At 38.0% G+C, this 20020-nt stretch overlaps 1 protein-coding gene across 1 annotated transcript in view; it reads right to left on the reverse strand.

Moving 5' to 3' along the window:
- Window positions 1–4440: 4440 nt before the first annotated feature.
- Window positions 4441–20020, reverse strand: part of LOC124264531 (vesicular glutamate transporter 2-like) — a 67918-nt gene continuing 52338 nt past the window's right edge. The window contains exons 10-12 of the mRNA XM_046699273.1: window positions 18118–18228; window positions 8521–8666; window positions 4441–7086 (exon numbers count right to left, since the gene is read on the reverse strand). Coding sequence (XP_046555229.1) covers window positions 6745–7086; window positions 8521–8666; window positions 18118–18228 — 599 coding nt within the window. The 3' untranslated portion in view covers window positions 4441–6744. The remainder of the gene's footprint in view (window positions 7087–8520; window positions 8667–18117; window positions 18229–20020) is intronic.

Consider the following 20020-nt stretch of genomic DNA (forward strand, 5'->3'; position numbering starts at 1 on the left):
TTGCAGTTCAGTTTCTTTTATCACTGTTGCAATTCAATCTCTTGTCTGTGTTGCTGGTCAATCTATCACATCACAATTGTTAGTCAATCTCTCACATGACTAGTGCTAGTTTGTTTATGATGTCACCATTGCTAGTCAATCTATTTTATCACTTTTGTAAATTAATCTCTCATATCACTTTCGCTGTTATTACCCAATCTATGATATCACTGTTGCTAACCAGTCTATGATATCGCTATTTATAGTCAGTCTCTTAGATGACTATTGCCAATCTGTGCCGATGGCACCGTTGTTAGTCAATCTATTTTATCACAATTACCAGTAAATCTCCTCGAATCATTGTTGCCACATATCTATATCGCTACCATTCAAAAAAATCACCGTTTACAGTCAATCTCTGATGTCAGTGTTTTAGTCAAATATATGATATCATAACACAGTATCTAGTCAATGTATTGCATCAGCAATGGGTATGATTGCCAGGTAGCTATATATAAACAAGGGAGATATATCACATATCTCATCATGCTGCAAGTCAGCCTGTCACTGATCTCTCATACCAGAGTTACTAATCAACGGGTCATTTGCATAGTATCTTTGTATATGGACAATCTCATTATAAAAGCTCTAGTCATGGTCTTACAAGCGATTGCTGGTCAGTCTCTTTGTACTGGACAATCACTATAGCAAGCTCAGCCTCTTATGGTTCAGTTGCTGGTCAGTCTCTTTGTACTAGACAATCACTCTTTGCTGGTCAGTCTTATGGTTCAGTTGCTGGTCAGTCTTTATAGCAGTACTAGCCTCTTATAGGAAGCTCTTTGGTGAGCCTCTTATGGTTCAGTTGCTGGTCAGTCTCTTTGTACTAGACAATCACTATAGCAGCTCAGCCTCTTATGGTTCAGTTGCTGGTCAGTCTCTTTGTACTAGACAATCACTATAGAAGCTCAGCCCTTTATGGTTCAGTTGCCGGTCAGTCTCTTTGTACTAAACAATCACTATAGCAGCTCAGCCTTTTATGGTTCAGTTGCTGGTTAGTCTCTTTGTAATAGACAATCACTATAGCAGTTCAGCCCCTTATAAACTCACGGGCAAAAGAAACGTCACCAAAATTATGTTTCATTTTTAACGAACCTTTGTATTTTTTCAATAAAAAACGTGTTGAAACAACTTGCCCGAACCGAAACAACATACACTACGCATTGAATTGCACGAGATTCATGTAATTTGTGTAAAAATGTTAAATTTGCACGAAAGTTTGCGAAATTCCTTCGTAAAAAGCCGTATTGAATTCAGGTATAAAATGTTTAGAGAAATGATGTATTCCATTATCACATCATATGGTAAAAAGGAAACATGCCAAGACTAACAGCACAGCAGAGAGAACGAGCTATTGGTATGCTGGATTTGGGAGCGACGCAGTCCCATGTTGCAAGGTTGATCAACTGTTCAAAGTGAACAATCCTGAGATTGGTGAGCTGTTACAGACGGACGGGTGTCACGTCTGACAGGACTAGAAGTGGACGTCCGGGGGGTCACGACCCCCCAGGAAGACCGTTATTTACGACTGCTTCACTTGAGGAACCGCTTCGTAACTGTGGCGTAATCCGCCCGAACTGCTCTTGGCCATCCAGTCAGCAGAAGGACCGTTGCCAGACGTCTTCGACACCATGGTATCAGAGCCTATCGACCGCTGAAGGCTATGACGTTGACGCCTGAACATCGTCGTCAAAGATTGAGGTGGGCGAGAACTGTTGAGCGATGGCAGGCAAGAAACTGGTCCAGATTGCTCTTTACCGATGAAAGCCGTTTCCAAGTGTTTAAACCAGACGGTAGACAACGGGTATACCGAAGGCGGGGAGAACGTACACGACGTTGCTGCGTACAAGAGACCAACCACTATGGTGGTGGAAGCGTGATGGTCTGGGGAGGGATTTGTGGCGACATGAAGACTGATCTTATTGTGATTCATGGTAATCTAACAGCTGCACGGTACATCAATGAAGTTTTAAGACCAGTCGTCGTGCCATTCATCCAGAATCACCCACATACCATGTTCCAACAAGACAACGCCACACCTCATAAGGCACGCATCAGTATGGACTTCCTTAATGCCCAGAATGTGACGTTACTTCCTTGGCCAGCTCGATCTCCCGACTTGTCCCCGATTGAGCACCTGTGGGACCACCTTGGACGACAAATCAACAAGCGACAGCCACCCATACAGACAAGAGAGGCGTTGGCACAGGCCCTACAGGAAGAATGGCGGACAATCCCGATACATGTGATCAGACGACTAACATTATCTGCTAGACGTCGTGTCCATGCTTGCATACAAGCCAGGGGTGACCACACACGATATTGACTGTATTAAACTGTCTGTCTTCAGTTTAGAGCCGCTTATGATGAAACAGATGGTGCTCGAATACCGGACAGTCAACTGTCCTCGATTCAATTGTACACTATGTGATCATTCAAATCTGTAGTTCACACTTTCATCATTCAGAATGTTGTAAAACCATTAATTTTCCAAATATGCACTGTTACATTTCCAAAATCTGAGTTTGTTGTTTTGTGACATGTTAAAAAGCGACAATCACAATAGCAGCTCATGACTGTCAGTCTCTTTGTACTAGACAGTCACCATAGCAGCTCAGCCTCAGCCTCTATGAGTCTTATGGTTCAGTTGCTGGTCAGTCTCTTTGTACTAGACAATCACTATAGCGGGTCAGTCTCTTATGGTTCAGTTGCTTGTCAGTCTCTTTGTACTAGACAATCACTATAGCAGTTCAGCCCCTTATAGTTCAGTTGCTGGTCAGTCTCTTTGTACTAGACAGTCACCATAGCAGTTCAGCCTCTTATGGTTCAGTTGCTGGTCAGTCTCTTTGTACTAGACAATCACTATAGCAGCTGAGCCTCTTATGGTTCAGTTGCTGTTCAGTCTCTTTGTACTAGACAATCACTTTAGCAGCTCAGCCTCTTATGGTTCAGTTGCTGGTCAGTCTCAGATATCACTGTTTCTGGTTAATAGCTGATATCATTGTTGCTATGTACGTAACGCGGTGAGCAGGCAATGTGCCTGAGTATGAGCGCCATATAAGCGGACCGTTAATTTTTGCGACTCAATTTGTCCTAGTGCCGTTGTTAATCATTCTCTTAAATATATTTGCTAGTCGATGTCTTATATATCTCTTGTTAGTCAAATCCGATACCCTAGCTGTTAATAAATATTTCATATCCTCGATGCTTGTTAATCAATATTGTTTGTCATGGTTGCTATTAACTGTGTTACATATTTGTTACTTGTGAATTTCAGACATCCGTGTTACTAATGCATATCTTGCGTTTCTGATATTTGTCACTGATATCCACTGCTAGCCAATCTCTGACATCCCTGTTGCTAGGAACCCTCTAATATCAGCTTTAACTATGAATCTCTAAACCTATCATTGCATGTTACTCGGTTATGTCACTGTCGTTTCCGTTAACTAAAAGAGGCAAAACCATTGCCATTGTCTTAAGAAATCTGTGCTCAAAAATATTTCCATGTATGATTCCAACACCATATAGGCTCGTGTACATGTGTTTAGGTATATGATCGAAACTATGTTTTTCTGTTGTTTTTTCCGCGTTTATATATGGAATAAACCACGATCAAAGATTTATAATATGAGATGTTTGCGAAAAGGTTGGTGCATTCCACCACTCACAGCTGTGTAAGTTACTGTTTTCGACGTCTCTTATTGCAAAATGCCAATAGCATATGTCAGTATTGCAAGCAATCCAATGCAGTATCTTATGTCATGTTTCGCGTCAGGCAATAACTCATGTGACTGTTTAAGTTAAATATTTTAAAATAAGGTCTTTTCTAGCCATGGTTCAGTTAGTAAACGCAAGATATATTGTGGATGACAATTTCTTTATTCTGTTGTGTTACGACATTTGGGTATAGATCCATATACCGTTGTCAAGAAAGGGTGAAGTTAGCACATTATATATTAAACTTGGAGTAACAAAAACAACATATGGGTATGTTTGAAAGACAACAACAATAACAACAACAAAATAAAGCCTGATAGTTGATTGGTACAGTCATCCATAAAATATCGTGCCTTTATTGTCACTTACCAGCTTATAAAATGCCTCTCAAACTTCAAAATGTATTGTTCATCACGATTTTATTCCACATAATGTTTAAGGTTTTTGGACTTTATAATGTGAGTTTGAGTTGATGAAATGTGATTGCTTCGTGTTTTACAGTTTTCTCTGGCTCACAGGAAGCCTGAAGATGTGCCTGTTGCCTGTTCTGGATTCATTTCGTGTCACATTGTAAACACTGCTAAATATCACCGTGATTGATATTGATGATTCCTATCAGGAACTGGCTGTCCATGCGTGACAAAATAACGATCTGAACATGAAATGAAAACAGATATTAACATGTCATGCCAATTGGTTTATTTACCAATTTAATTGCTCTTGTTGGTTTATTTACTTGCGCCCTTTCTACTACTTCAAAGTATCGTTTGCAAACAGCTCGTCAATCGGGTTGTATTATTAACAAGGGGGTAATAGCTATGGATGCTAACAATATTTACACATAGTGATTGACATGAATGAACCTGCAATATACATCAACGACTATCTAATATGGGTGAGTATTTCCACATGAAACATCTATGATAGAAGAAGTAAAGAGAAGGTGGGTATTCTGCTCTTACATCGCCATTCTCACCACAAACTATGAAGCGTGTAACAAATCATTGTGAAAAAATGACGATGATACTCTCTTATCTATCATGATGAATATTCAAATACTACATGGTACATTCAGTTTTGTCATCTACACAAGTGCTAATAGATCTATCCATTTACTGCCATACAAACACAGCTAATATCGCAACATAACAAGACATGGTTTAACTTCTAAATACAAACATGAAATATATTTAGTTAATACTTTTGTAAATAGTTGTTTTAAATTTCAAAATTCCTTACGGGAAAATTTACTTTTTCATTTGATCTGCCTTGAATTATGGAGGAGGTAACACGAAGATAACAGTACATATATCTGCATTGTAGACACTGTCTATCTGTTAATGGATACGTTTAATATCACAGATTAGAAGACGAGTAAGACACAAATAAATCACTTGTAGCTTGGTATAAACCCTTATAAATAGTCAAACAATTTAAACTCAACACGTTAAGATGACGTTTATGAGTCAACTCGCCACTCAAAATCATTATGTACATTCATGTTATTTACAGAACAGATATGTTTTTAAAGAGATCATTTAAGTATTAGATAATCAAAAAGATAATTGTTCTTGAATTTGCTTTGCGTTAAATATTTCATATTTAACGAAAATATCTAGACAATTATGCCAGAGAATTGTTTGGACAGAAATCTGCCAGAAAATAGTTAAAGGCGTTTAAGTACTAATGAAATTGTTTCATGTTTTTAATGTTGAAGTATAAATATAACCCTCATGTCTCTATCACAGTGTTTCAAAATGAATCAAATCTAAGTCAATGAGCTGGTTAATCAATATAATGAAATCGCCTTCTCGCTTGAATATCTTTCTGCTTTCTCTACCCAACAAACATTATCACAAACATTTGAAGCGAAATCACTAGTAACACTTATAATCAAATTCATTAAACGAAATTCAGCATTTTATAAATCAACCATTATAAAGAATACAAACGTAACTCCATTTGTCTGAATACTCCTCATTTCCCTTTCCTTGTCATTCCATATTTGTGATGTTTCCTATTCCATTTATACCGGCCTACAGTATATGTTACCACTGAGTATTGATTTTGGTCGTAGACACATGATCAGTTCTCCCCTTTCTCTGTGGAAACAGCTAGATAACTCTTCCTAACCTAATTTACAACCCTCAACTTGAAATGTGCGTTCTCTTTCTTCCACCGTCATCAAATTTAGCTCAAAATGTAATCAACTCAATCCTGGCCCGTGTTGAGGTCCAATCCCATTTTATATTCGGGCATCTGGCCAGAGGGAAAACATTAGCCATTGGGTTATACAGTTGCTCAAAGATATTACCCAGAGCGATTTGGGTAAATTGAATTAGAAAGTGTGATTAGAGCGGCCATGTAAGATGTCCAAAGAAAGCTTGTCTCTTGGAAAATAGACGTTAATAGGAGATACGCAACTGCGGCGGCCACCTGATCCCGATAACCGCCATCTTGGATAGTCACGTGATCACATTTTTCATTTGACGAGCATGGTCGATGATGATTTATCATGATGTGGTTTAAAGCATCTTCTTGTCGTAGAAATTTGATTTTCTACAGAGTTGTATTTGGCCTAATCATATTCTCGGCCATGTTGGCGGACTCTTGTACTGGGATCGTGATTGGATTGGTTGAGAATCCATCCCCTTCTTTCATTGCCGTGAATTCCCTGGATTCTTATTGTTCGATGTTTTTGTTGCTAAGCTTCGTTACTTCCACACTGATTGCACAATGAAACCATCAATCTCGTATCGTGAACATATGATTCAGTTACACCTAATGAAATGAACAACCCTCGATTACAATACCGACAGTCACCGAACCAGATCCTTTCCAACCCGCCATGTTGTTCCTGACATGACCTCGAACCAGTATCCATTACTTGAAATTTAATCTCCTGTTGGTCCTTCGACCTTCAGCGCATGCCAATATTCCTATGACCTACGATGTGGAATAAAATGATAAATGAAATCATCTACTACTTTAGAAATCTCGTTCATTTCCATCAGCCATATAGCGATCTCTCTGTTCCTTCTGAACAAGTTGCTCTTTAGTTTCATACACGGGACTATACGGCGGGGGTACGGGTCCTCCATTGCAGGCAGTGTTCACTTCCCCCTCATACCCATGGGTTGTGGAACCGTAGGTTTGGTATTTCCATGCATTCCCGTCGTCTGTCAGGGTGTGCTCTGGGCGCCAAGTCTCCTCAGCCGGGGGTTCTGCCCATGGCTGTTTTTCTCCGGAGGCAAAGATGGCGTAGAACACGACTCCGCAGAAGTGAATGATGCTGGCAATCAAGAACACGGTCTGCCATTCCTGGGCCGCCTGCAACAACATATCAACAATTATGTCACGCACTGTAAGAATATAAAGCATTTGTCATAATCTCATTGCTGGCAGTTTATAAGCTGCAATACACGTTTCGTTGAAGGCAGCTACTTTCTTTAAACGCTAATGCAAAATCCACGAGTCAGCTCAAACAATCACTGCCAGAATTTCGAATTTCACATGCAGAAATCATACCTATAATACAAAGTTACATTTTGAATACTATGCCTCGAGAAGCCCTGGTTCTGAAGTCTCCAAAGCTATTAGTCTTCTTGACCATTAGTCCACTCGAAGGGTTCAAATGCACCAAATCGCTAAAGTGGTTTTCTCTCACGAAACTATACGTTATTGAAATTGAAACAGATCGACTTTAATTATTTTGCACATGTTCATACCGGCAACCTGTGAGCAAGTATTTCACATAACTCTTACTCCTATGTTTCGTCCCCCGGGAAACTCATCTCACCGATGCGAGACAAATTTCTGGACGTTTTTACACGTTGGATGTTTTAAATTTAATTACGTGGCCATGTTCCCGTAACAGTTGCACCACATGTGGCCTAATCAAGTTAGTTTTCTTCTTGTAGTATATCCCTGCTCGTGACAGTGCGCAGTGCAGTTTGTATTATTGATGTTTTGAGCATTCCGAAATGTCGAAAAGTTTCAGTGTAGATTACATTATATCCAGATATTTGTGTGATAACAGCTCTATAACCGAATTGTCATCCGCCATGAGCCGGGTAGTTTGTGCTTTTGTATAATCATGTCTCTTCATGTGGTCGATGGGACCTGGCCCCGATTTCTCGAAACAAACTTAAGTTTTTTACTCAAATTTGAAACTGAGTTGGACAATTGGAAACAGCTGAATTTTTAACTCAAATGCATTTTTTAAATAAAAAAGCCCAATCAACTTAAGTAATCTATCCACCAAACTCAAATGGTCTACCATGTTTGAGTTTAATATCATTTTTGGTCATTTTGGGAAATGCATTTTCTCAAATTTGAGTAAAAACTCTGACTTAAGTCGAAACTAAGACTTAAGTTTGTTTCGAGAAATCGGGGCCTGATGTTATAGAATATTATAGCTGTAACGTATTGTATTTCCACAATTCTTGATTGATTACACACACCAGATATCACCAATGCTATGGAAGCAAGTAGGAGATGATGAATTGCTATATCAATCGAGATCAAAACAGATCTCAAAAAACAATACGTCACATGAAACACTAACATTTGCCAAAATCGCCACAGGAAAGACACAATGCACTTGCAGTTTCCTATGGCTAGTTTTCCACTGGTCTTCCCAATCGTACAAGGTCACATCCACTTTCCCATATTTACATTGCTGGATTGAAACTGATTGGTGTTTGATCACACCACAGAAACTCAGTTTGAGCAAACAGGATCTGTCGATCTGTTCTGACCTACCTCTGCTGGTGACTTGTCCTGACCCTTGGTGACGTACTGCACAACAATCGGACACAACATGCCCGACAGGGTCCCCACGCTGTTGGACAGCCCCATCAAGATACTGGCGTACCGCGGGGCAATGTCAAGGTGGTTCACGTTGAAACCTGAAAATGAAGATATTCAGTTATCACCAGATGAGCCAGGGTATACACAGGTACTGTACCTGGATATCATGAATATTTAGGGGGCTATTTTGCAGTGAATATTAAGCGCACAACTTCATATTCGAGTTCATGACCGCTAGATGATTTCTTCAGTATATGTAAATACAGAATATTTACGCCAGAAATTATCTCGATTATCCAACGAAAAAGATTCCACTGGAACTGGCCAAATAGTGATGAAATTGACACGAAAGGTACATGGAAAATGAGTGGAATATATGCAACAAAACCCTTTACGCATCCAAGCCTTGCTGAGTAGAGACCAATAAGGACAATTCTTCCTTACGTATTGCTTTACGATATATAGCCACAGATCAAAACTCGAAAATCATGCACTTTACAAAATTATTTGATTATGTAAATAAAACCTCTCATTGGTATACCAATAATCCATAACACGATAGCGCAAATGCATATTGAATGAAACATATTATTAATACCCAGTGAGAAAGAAAAACTTAAATACCCCAAAGCTCCAAACATTATACCTTGAGCCCTGATGTAAGTTATATATAGGAATAATGACGACATCTGAAGAATATGAGAAGGAAACATGCAGTCATAGCTTTAAATGTCTTCGTGTACTTAATGATGTATAACTATAGGCTATTTCAATAAAGGTATACGTTATTATTGTATATCTGTGTAATATCCGTGCACATTCACTGGGAATATGAAACAATGTGACCTATCTGTGATCATGTATTTAAGCTACATATAATCATCCCAGCAGTATTGTGAGTAAGAATGTCATTTGTGTGCGTCATACACATACCAGAGAATACCTAATTTGAAACTTAACATAAATGCTGCTTACAGGACATAAAATATTCAACATTTGTCGAAAGCTGAGACGTCTTTGTTATTAATGAGTGTTCCAGAATGACTCATATGTTAGAGTTTTGAACAATGACGTATTTCAGAGTACATGGCTAAATCTTGAATGTTTAATGACCATGTCATTAAATGTCATGTACATCGTTTAAGTAAGAAGAAGAGAATTGGTTGTATGACTATTGCATAAATTACAAAGCATTTCTTGGGGTAATGGAACCGGGTGTTATGTCGCTGATTTGTAAGTGACTGAGTCTTGTCCCTAAACATGATCCTTTGAACTCACTCACTCACAATACATGGGCATCACAATTTGTACAGAGACATCAGTATAATATGATACCGATTTCACCTCCTACATGTACTCATGACAAAGACACGGCATTTGTTCTATTCCATAGCGCGACAATAATGCCATTTGTCCCTTGACCCATTTATTTGTCTGATCCAAACCACGAAGCCACTATATATTCCGAGTTCGAGGTTATGTCAATACAGATTAATTTGATCAGCGATGATCGATATCTCACTTGTGTTGTAAATAATACACGGACAATAAACAATATGCGCAAAACACAGGCACAGATTTCCGCTTGAAATGTACATGCATGTAACGATCAAATGATTGACATCCACATAATTATTTTAGATGCTGTACGTACGAACGTCTGTGAAATATTGCCTACTTTGGTTTATCATACCCTTTCAGCGCAAAGACATGGAACCCTAGTCAAGCGCGGTAACACAACTGTGTCGTCAATCTATTAACCCTTAATGTATTAATCTTTAGTGTCTGTAGCAAAGACAATAGCAAAATCGAACATTCGATCATGGTATTTGCCTGTAATTATCAAAGCAAAGCTCCCTGATATCGACAAGCGAAAAATCAATTGCCGAGACTCTAAGTGGTTTTGGCATAGAGTGTACAGATAAAAGTTGTTGATAGCTGTTGTTGATTGCAGCAGAGCTTGTAGATTGCAGTTATCTCAGGCGGGATAAGGTGCCTAGATAAAGACGCATTTTCATCAACATGAAATTGAGTGCAGTCTTAGTATTTGTTCAGTGAAAGAGATCTAGCGACAGAAGAGGTCATTGACTGTCGCTGATTTCACCTTCACATGCAACGGAGACGCGTGCTCACATAGGTTTTGTTACACATCTCGATGACTCTTTCTTGTAATACAGAAGTGAAAAAGTAATTTACGTATCGATGAAATAACAACAGGCAAGTTGAACATAATTCAGCTTTTTCAACAGCACACATATGCTTATTTGAATTGAACAGTGGGATAGATATATTTCTGTTGATGTTTTATTTCTTGCTTTAATGTATATTTGCACTTCACCTGTAACAAACCGGGAGAGGTTAATTCTTTTGCAACTTGTAGATGTGGTTTTATGTGTTAGAAAGTACCATAAGATTGTTGCCATTATTTCTGTTTCAAAAGGACAAAAACTAAATCCTTGATATGGATATACTTACAAAATCCACCTTTCAAAATGACTTAGACGAGAGATATTTTAAATTTCAACAATATTTGCTCCTCCTCCTACTACTACTACAACTACTACTACTACTAATACTACTACTAGCACTACTACTACTACAGCTGCTGCTGCTTCTTAGTCAACAGGATAACAACAAAAACCCATTCTATGATTTCATGTAATATCAAATGTTTTGGACAATGTTAAGCCAGTTGATGGATAATGCTGAACACACTTTTAATCAACCACCAGAAATTCCATAAAAAATCTTTTTATTTGAAATAAATCTCTAATTTCCTCAAGTTATCTTCTCACCTAAATACCATGGATTATTGGTTATTTTCAAGCCTCGCTTAATTCATTTCAAGATTTGGGAGGATTTGGAAAGCTTTTTAAATGATAACAGGCTGTGTTTTTTCAGCTAATGGAATATTTCACACATCGTTGCCTTGATGATAGAGCAAAGGCATGTATTAGGAAAGTAATATTCAACCACTATTCCATGTATCGAATCATATTGGTTATTAATAGTCAAGCCGTGCCTTCTTGTGTCTTAACATGTTCAGCTGTAGTAAATGCGAAGAGCAGCTTTATCTTCCTTGAAGCGGTGGCACTGCCAATTTGAAAGCAACCAAGCATTAAATAGGTCTCCTCTCATCTGAGCTCCAATCCCTATTCTTGGTAGTCGTTGGTCACAGGAACCTAAAAAAGTGACAGGCAGCGGACTAACCCTGGAGTTTAGACAAAACCTGATAACTGTCTTTTTAGTTCGGCAACAGAATCAATTTTAGGCGGAGTAGATGACCCTCCTCCTCTGATCGCATTTTATGATGAATTAAACTTGCTGAAGCAATAAACATCACATTTTGCCGCACTCCCGGAGCACTTGGTAATCTGGGCTGCCAGAGAATCATAAAATCTCACTAATCATCATCAATTTCTCACCAGACATGTAAAATATATCACCCATCCACACGTGCTACGCATTGATTTATAATTGCCAGGGATATGAACATATATTGAGCCTGTACGGTAAGGGCCACCTTGCCGTACGCCACTTTATTGGTTAATAAGTGTGATTGAGTGAAACAAAGCTTGCCGAGAACTGTTCTTCACGTGCATGAAAACGTTTATTGTTTGTTCACAAAAGATGTCCCCTTCTTTATTGTTTCTTCGATTGAAACGTGTTTTACATGCCAATAGGCATCTAATTGCAAATGGACACATAATACACCGGGTTGTCTGGATTTGAGATGTATGTTAGTAATAAGAAATAAATTTGTCAACAGGAATGGGCTTTTTACGAGCTTTCTCGCAGTTGCAGGTCTCATAATGTATCTTTACATAAGGTCTTTTATTGTTTAATGAATTATTGATAACTGTTTTTCAGCTATTTGCAAATGCGAATGGTGACAAATTAGGCATTTATATCTTCACATGGTATTCGAGTGTGTTTGGTGAACGTCAGATTCTAAAACGAACAACCATATCAGTGACACCTTTGCTGGCCAAGTTTACAGTTTTCCTGTTAAGCATAAACATAAGCAGACATAAAAACTTATAAATATATTGTTGTTCTGGTGTTGGCTAACTACCTCCACCTGGTGTCAAAACATAATGCTGTTGAAAACATAATGAGATTTTGACGCAAGCTTTTAATTGCAAAAATGGCGTTCCTAAAATGTAATACACATTAGTATGTCTTCACTTGAAAATATTATGGATAAATATTGCCATTGCATAGTTCATTTTTAACCCACTTTTGAGAAAGTGGCAATTGCATTTTGTCTGGCTAAAACCAAACCCTTGTATTTAAAACATGCTTATGGAGTTGCCCATCGAATATTTTATTTAAAATGTCAATGAAAGTATCCATTGCGTATTTCCTTTAATAACATGCCTGTAAAAGTGTGAATTGTGCATGTCATTAACAGCTTATCGTTTAAAGTGTTCATCGTACTTAGAAATAGAAATAAAAATAAAATAAAACTATACCGATGAACGTTTCCAGTGTGTATTTCGATTAATAACATGAATACGGAAGTGCTAATTCTACATGTCCTCAACACCGGTGAACGTGTGCAATGTACATGACCTTAAAACATATCGCCCCGTGTAGATTTCTATTTAAAACATGCATATGAAAGTGTCCATTATACTTCTACCAATGGCATGCCCGTAAAAGTATCCTTTGCATATTCCCTATAATAACTTGCCAATGAATCTGTGCATTGAATATTACATCTAATACATGCCGGGGAGTATGTCTATTGTATACGTCGTATAATAACATTCTTGTAAAAGTGTCAGTTTTATATTTCTGTTAGCAAGACTGTTCATGTACGTTTCATTAAAAGCATGCATATGAATGTGTCCACTGTATATTTGCGGTAATACATGTTCGTGAAACTACCATTGTATATCTTCTTTGAGAGGCATTTTAAAAGTTGTATAGATGAAGGAAAACCAAGTTCTATGGATAGGCAACTTCATATTGCAATGAGTGCGACGTTTCGGTGTAGGTACTAACACCGTTATCAAGAAAGCAGTTGACTGTCCATAGAACTTAGTTTTCCTTCACCATTGCATGTGTCCATTGAGATCATCCCTATGAAAGTGTCCATTGTATATGTCCATTGAGATCATCCCTATGAAAGTGTCCATTGTATATGTCCATTGATATCATCCCTATGAAAGTGTCCATTGTATATGTCCATTGATATCATCCCTATGAAAGTGTCCATTGTATATGTCCATTGATATCATCCCTATGAAAGTGTCCATTGTATATGTCCATTGATATCATCCCTATGAAAGTGTCCATTGTATATGTCCATTGATATCATCCCTATGAAAGTGTCCATTGTATATTGTCCATGAAAGTGTCCATATTATGAAAGTGTCCATATATGTGTCATTGATATCATCCCTATGAAAGTGTCCATTGTATATGTCCATTGATATCATCCCTATGAAAGTGTCCATTGTATATGTCCATTGATATCATCCCTATGAAAGTGTCCATTGTATATGTCCATTGATATCATCCCTATGAAAGTGTCCATTGTATATGTCCATTGATATCATCCCTATGAAAGTGTCCATTGTATATGTCCATTGATATCATCCCTATGAAAGTGTCCATTGTATATGTCCATTGATATCCCCTATGAAAGTGTCCATGTATATGTCCATTGATATCATCCCTATGAAAGTGTCCATTGTATATGTCCATTGATATCATCCCTATGAAAGTGTCCATTGTATATGTGTCCATTGATATCATCCCTATGAAAGTGTCCATTGTCCATTGTATATGTCCATTGATATCATCCTATGAAAGTGTCCATTGTATATGTCCATTGATATCATCCCTATGAAATTGTATCATCCCTATGAAAGTCCATTGTATGTCCATATGAAAGTGTCCATTGTATATGTCCATTGATATCATCCCTATGAAAGTGTCCATTGTATATGTCCATTGATATTGATATCATCCCTATGAAAGTGTCCATCCATTGTATATGTCCATTGATATCATCCCTATGATATTGATATCATCCCTATGAAAGTGTCCAAAGTGTCCATGAAAGTGTCCATTGTATATGTCCATTGATATCATCCCTATGAAAGTGTCCATTGTATATGTCCATTGATATCATCCCTATGAAAGTGTCCATTGTATATGTCCATTGATATCATCCCTATGAAAGTGTCCATTGTATATGTCCATTGATATCATCCCTATGAAAGTGTCCTGTATATGATATCATCCCTATGAAAGTGTCCATTGTATATGTCCATTGATATCATCCCTATGAAAGTGTCCATGTATATGTCCATTGATATCATCCCTATGAAAGTGTCCATTGTATATGTCCATTGATATCATCCCTATGAAAGTGTCCATTGTATATGTCCATTGATATCATCCCTATGAAAGTGTCCATTGTATATGTCCATTGATATCATCCCTATGAAAGTGTCCATTGTATATGTCCATTGATATCATCCCTATGAAAGTGTCCATTGTATATGTCCATGAGTAACATGTCTGTTAAGGTGTGCCTTGGATGTCTGGATATTACCATGAATGTGAAGGTGTCCCTTGGAAGTTTTCATATCAACATCACAGTGAATGTGTTCATTGTAAAGTTATGAAATTAAAACATGATGCCTACAGTCTCCATTGTGCATTTCTTTTAAAGATCAAGCACGGAAAAGTTTCCATTGTACATTTCATCAAAACTAAAGCTAGTGAAAGAGTCATTGGTATATTTGAGTAGTCAGTGAAAGTGGCAATTGTGTTTTCAATTAATATCATGCTGTTGATAGTGTCCTGAGTTTATTTCATATGCAGAAAATATATATTTTATATATAAGTTTTCACCGAACATGTCGGTGATGTTTCTGAAGTATATTCCATCAAATTGTGTATTTGATTAAAAACATGCCACTTAAAGTGTCCATTGTATAGAGTATCATACACATGCGGATGAAAGTGCCTCATACCATTCATTCACCTGATGAAGGAGTAAGTTCATTCTCCGAAACGTTGTGTTCCTCATAATAAAGAACTTGACATTCATAAAAGTCTCTTCCTGATGTTTATCACTTCTAAATGCCATTCAAAGACCTGATGAAAGTGTCATTTGTACATTTCCTTTAAAAATTCATGCGGATATGAGAGTAATCTCTAAAATGAATTTAAAACCTAAGGTTGCAAAAGTGTGTCTTGTACAATTCGTTTATAACCATGCTGGTGTTGATAAGAACGAGTCACACGTCACTGGGCTGGAGTGCGATTACCACGAAACAATGGAGGTTATTGTTCTGAACTTGTCACGATCGGAACAGAAAGCCTCAGATTACTATTGACATCCTCAATATGGAGAAAATGACGGTTTCGCACTTTTCATTGTTTGCCCAAGAGTAACCTATAAAGTGTAGCTGACTCCTGACAACTCCAATCGATGGCTGTTCGTGGGAAATATCGCCATCACGAACCCAGAGGCGGTTTAGCTTCCAACCAACGTGACCACATCGTTTAGATATGATCGCGTATCAAACAAAGGTGTCTAGCTGATCTGGGCAATCTTCTGTAGTTTAAGTACGTTTTAGCTATATGATGGCTGCTTGACATTTTACTCTACATGTTTCTTGTTTGATTTAGGATACAGCAGTCGAGACGGTGTATGCGGTAGAAATAGCCGCAGACAAGGATTACTAGAAACATCACTAAAACCAGTAACAAACAATCTAAGGATCTTCTGTGGTTTCACATTTCAATAAGTTCTTCAAATATCAAAACCATAGACTTAATACGCATTATATGCTTAATATAGATCAAACTGTAACTGTTGTTTGATTTGAAATATGTACTATAGACTTTTTGGTTTGGGTATGGAAATTCAACCGGGCTTGGACAATTGTATTATCGGTTTCTTTAAAAACTCTTATCGATGATTTTTTACCCTGATGGACAACGTTCTAAATATATTGACCAAACACTGTCAAATCCGACTTATCATTTTCCGTGACATATCCTACATGCATCGATCATTTTAAAAGCCAAACTGTGTCCTTCACCTTTGGTGTCATGGCGCGATACTTTACATTTAACTTGGTGTTTTTTACATCAATAATACTAGGCTGGTCCGTATTCATGTATATATTGACGTGCCCCAGTTTCCTCACACTTTTATTGTTCTGATTGACAAACATTAGCCACGAACTAGAAGAGGATACATACATTCTCAAGAACATTATATAGTCAGTTTTCGTCCTTTTACATCATATCCGGATGTGTAGTCTCATCCTCCGGCACAAGACAGCCATATATCAGGAAGCTGTTTATCAAGGGCTGATGGCGTGGTCTGCCTCTTATCGTATATTTCAATAAACCTTTTATCGGCCGTCAGCGAGCCCGATTCTTTCCCTATTGATCACTAATACCTTCAACCAACACTGAGGGCAGGGCTTTATCTGTTCCCCGTCTCATCATCCCTAGCCACAATAAACCTTTTATCGGCCGTCAGCGAGCCCGATTCTTTCCCTATTGATCACTAATACCTTCAACCAACACTGAGGGCAGGGCTTTATCTGTTCCCCGTCTCATCATCCCTAGCCACAAAGAAATCCTCTGACGTCCCTCATATTCTGTAGACTGGTGGACAAAAAGGGTTTTATGTTCAGATTAACGGGTAATAGTGTTAAAACCTTCGCAGGAGCAAATATTTGCGGGAAATCGTTCTGGCAATCAGTCCAAATGAAACAGTTTTCACTTAAAAGGGTAGAGTGGAGGGATTAATCTGGCATTTCAACGAGAGGGGCCAGCTTTTCCGGAAAATGCCATCAAATCATGATTATGAAAATTCCAACCCGGTCCCCCCAGTCCTCATCTCCAATTGATTTGCTAATGAAACGCAGATTTTGCCAGAAGTGGACTCTTTCAAGGAGGCAAACTTCAGAAAAAACCTTTTTAACTTTGATGAAGATTGTAAAAGGGTGTTTTTTCATTAAATTGAGTGTGTAGATGATGGAATGTTTAGACATTACTCAAGCTGCTGCATCACCCACACACTCGCTCTGCCTCTAAGACTCTTATACACACAGAGCATATAGAACATTCAGATCCTGTAGTCTGATGGACCACGGGCGTCATTAGAATACACAGTTCGGCATTTCTATTCAAAACCACTTCACATAAAAGAGTTTCTTCGGACTTTCCAACTGCATTTTATGAAATGGAACCATCAAATACTTTTCCTTCTAATCAGTATTTGCCAAAATAAGACCCCTTTTGTATAAATTACGATACTGTGCTAATTCGGATTCTGAACTGTTTAAACGCATGTCATTCCACGCATAAGGAACAAACGGACTGCGTTTCTTTGAAGTGATGTCACGGCGCTGTTATCAAAAGGACAACACACTCGCAGTGTTGTACACAAAGGCTTTCCTTCTGGTAACAGATTTCCACATAGCCGTCTTTGCAAGGAAGGGATTCTATGAAATGTAAACCAACAGTCATTTTGAGTTGAATTCATGGCGTATAAAACCTTACCGGAAATGGCAAATCCACTGAATCCGACGGCTAGAGTGAGGCAGACTATTGACGTGGCTGTGTCACGGGTGAAACCAACGCCCAATAGGAAAACAGCTTCCATCCCGAATCCTGAAACAGACAACGAAACAATAGTGAAACATCAAAGTGTAGTGATGTAATCTCAAGAGACTAATTTTACAACTTTGAAATTCCTATGACTTCCATGTGAATTAGAAATATTGTAAATCTTATACAAAAAAGTTGATTGAAAGCCTTTTATCTCAACACAAATGTGGTTAAAACGGTTTTGGAATTTACAAATCTAACAGCACACGTCACAAATAAATAGGGCATCATATTGCTAACAACCTTTTTTCAAGCGCTGTATTTTGATACTTCTCAGATTTGCCCGAATCGCATCAATGCTGTTTGCACAAAGATGATATATGAAGCTTTATGTGTGATCATATATTTTTTTCTTGGAGTCAGGTTAGTGTGGCACTAGGGCGTTAGACATCAATGACGATGCTTCATCTTTTTTATCAATATACAAGTAATCAGTCAGTAATTACATGCAGGGAATATATTCACTAAAAATGACACATGTTCTGTTTTTGGATTCAATGGTCTTGTACACTGAAGAATCTATTTGCAACTCCAACTTTTTTTCTATGACAGTGTATGATTTCGAACATCAATCATTAAAGCATATGGCTGTGTGTAAATGTGATTTAGCATTCGGTGTATGGCGCGACAGCACAGCCGCGTTGGTGTCGGGGAGGTTGATAACGGTTATCGCAAACTACTCACGAGGATTAGGTAGCCACGGGGGTCACTTATAATAGTGGACGGATTGGCAGACAGATAAGCGCGCGAGGAAGTGGTAATTTATGTTGCAGTCTGATATTTCGGGGCAGATGAAGGTTAACTCTGACGAGAGGCATCCGGTAGCCCGACAGGCAAGTTGCGACTATTTGCGAGTTGACTGAATCCAGAACTTAGGTAGAAATTATATGTTTGCATAGCCAGAATAAGGAATTATACGAAGGCCACAATGAATTGATATTTACTTGTCGGAACTGATCAACCCTCTTTACTAAAACGCATTTGTTGGGGTTATTTATGGTAATTTTATTACGAGGTTTGAAGCTTCTTAGCTAGCAAAGTCAGAAAGAGAAACAAGCCACAGTGAACTTCATGTCTGTGTTTATTGGGATGCATTAAGTGTAGTTTTAATTAAAAGATGCATGAATAGAGACAAACAGTTGATTTTGGTCGAGACGTTTGGGAATATTTTATTTATTTTTTCTAAAATATTCTTGATTTGCTGTGATGTTTGAGTAACGATCCCCATAAACGTTGGAGAAATGTATCGTGATTCATATTCGTATCTGTCAAATTCACATTACAAAAAATGTTTAATCAATAGATAACATCTATAATAATACGGCTACCCTTATAAAACTGGAATAGTATGACTGTGACAGTTGGAAATCCTTCCTGACATCATGTATTGTGTTGCTCCAAAACGTTTGTTCTTCTGATAAAAGTTCTGCAATGATTCCATGATTTATGTCTTTTACTTTCTGTATATATATATCTGAAGACAACATTATTGAAGTGTATAATTTCGGTATTTTAACCGGCAATGAACACTTCATCTGCTCCGTTCTTTGATGTGAGGAGAAATGTCACTAGGTTCGTACACCAGGTCACTAGTACTGCCGCGTTCAGAAACACAATCATTCCACACTACAAAGGGACATGTTGATAGTGTCACAGTATAATACAACTGATCGATTTGTAATTAATTCCCCGTGTTCTTGTGTTGGTAAGGTAAACAAGGACATTAATACAAACTAATCAGATTATCCCTGTACTAATTTACACGGACTTCGTTTTCCTGTATCGCTTGGCCTGA

This window comes from Haliotis rubra, unplaced genomic scaffold (assembly GCF_003918875.1).
Source record: "Haliotis rubra isolate DU_JTF1 unplaced genomic scaffold, ASM391887v1 Scf93, whole genome shotgun sequence".
NCBI classification, from domain to species: domain Eukaryota; kingdom Metazoa; phylum Mollusca; class Gastropoda; order Lepetellida; family Haliotidae; genus Haliotis; species Haliotis rubra.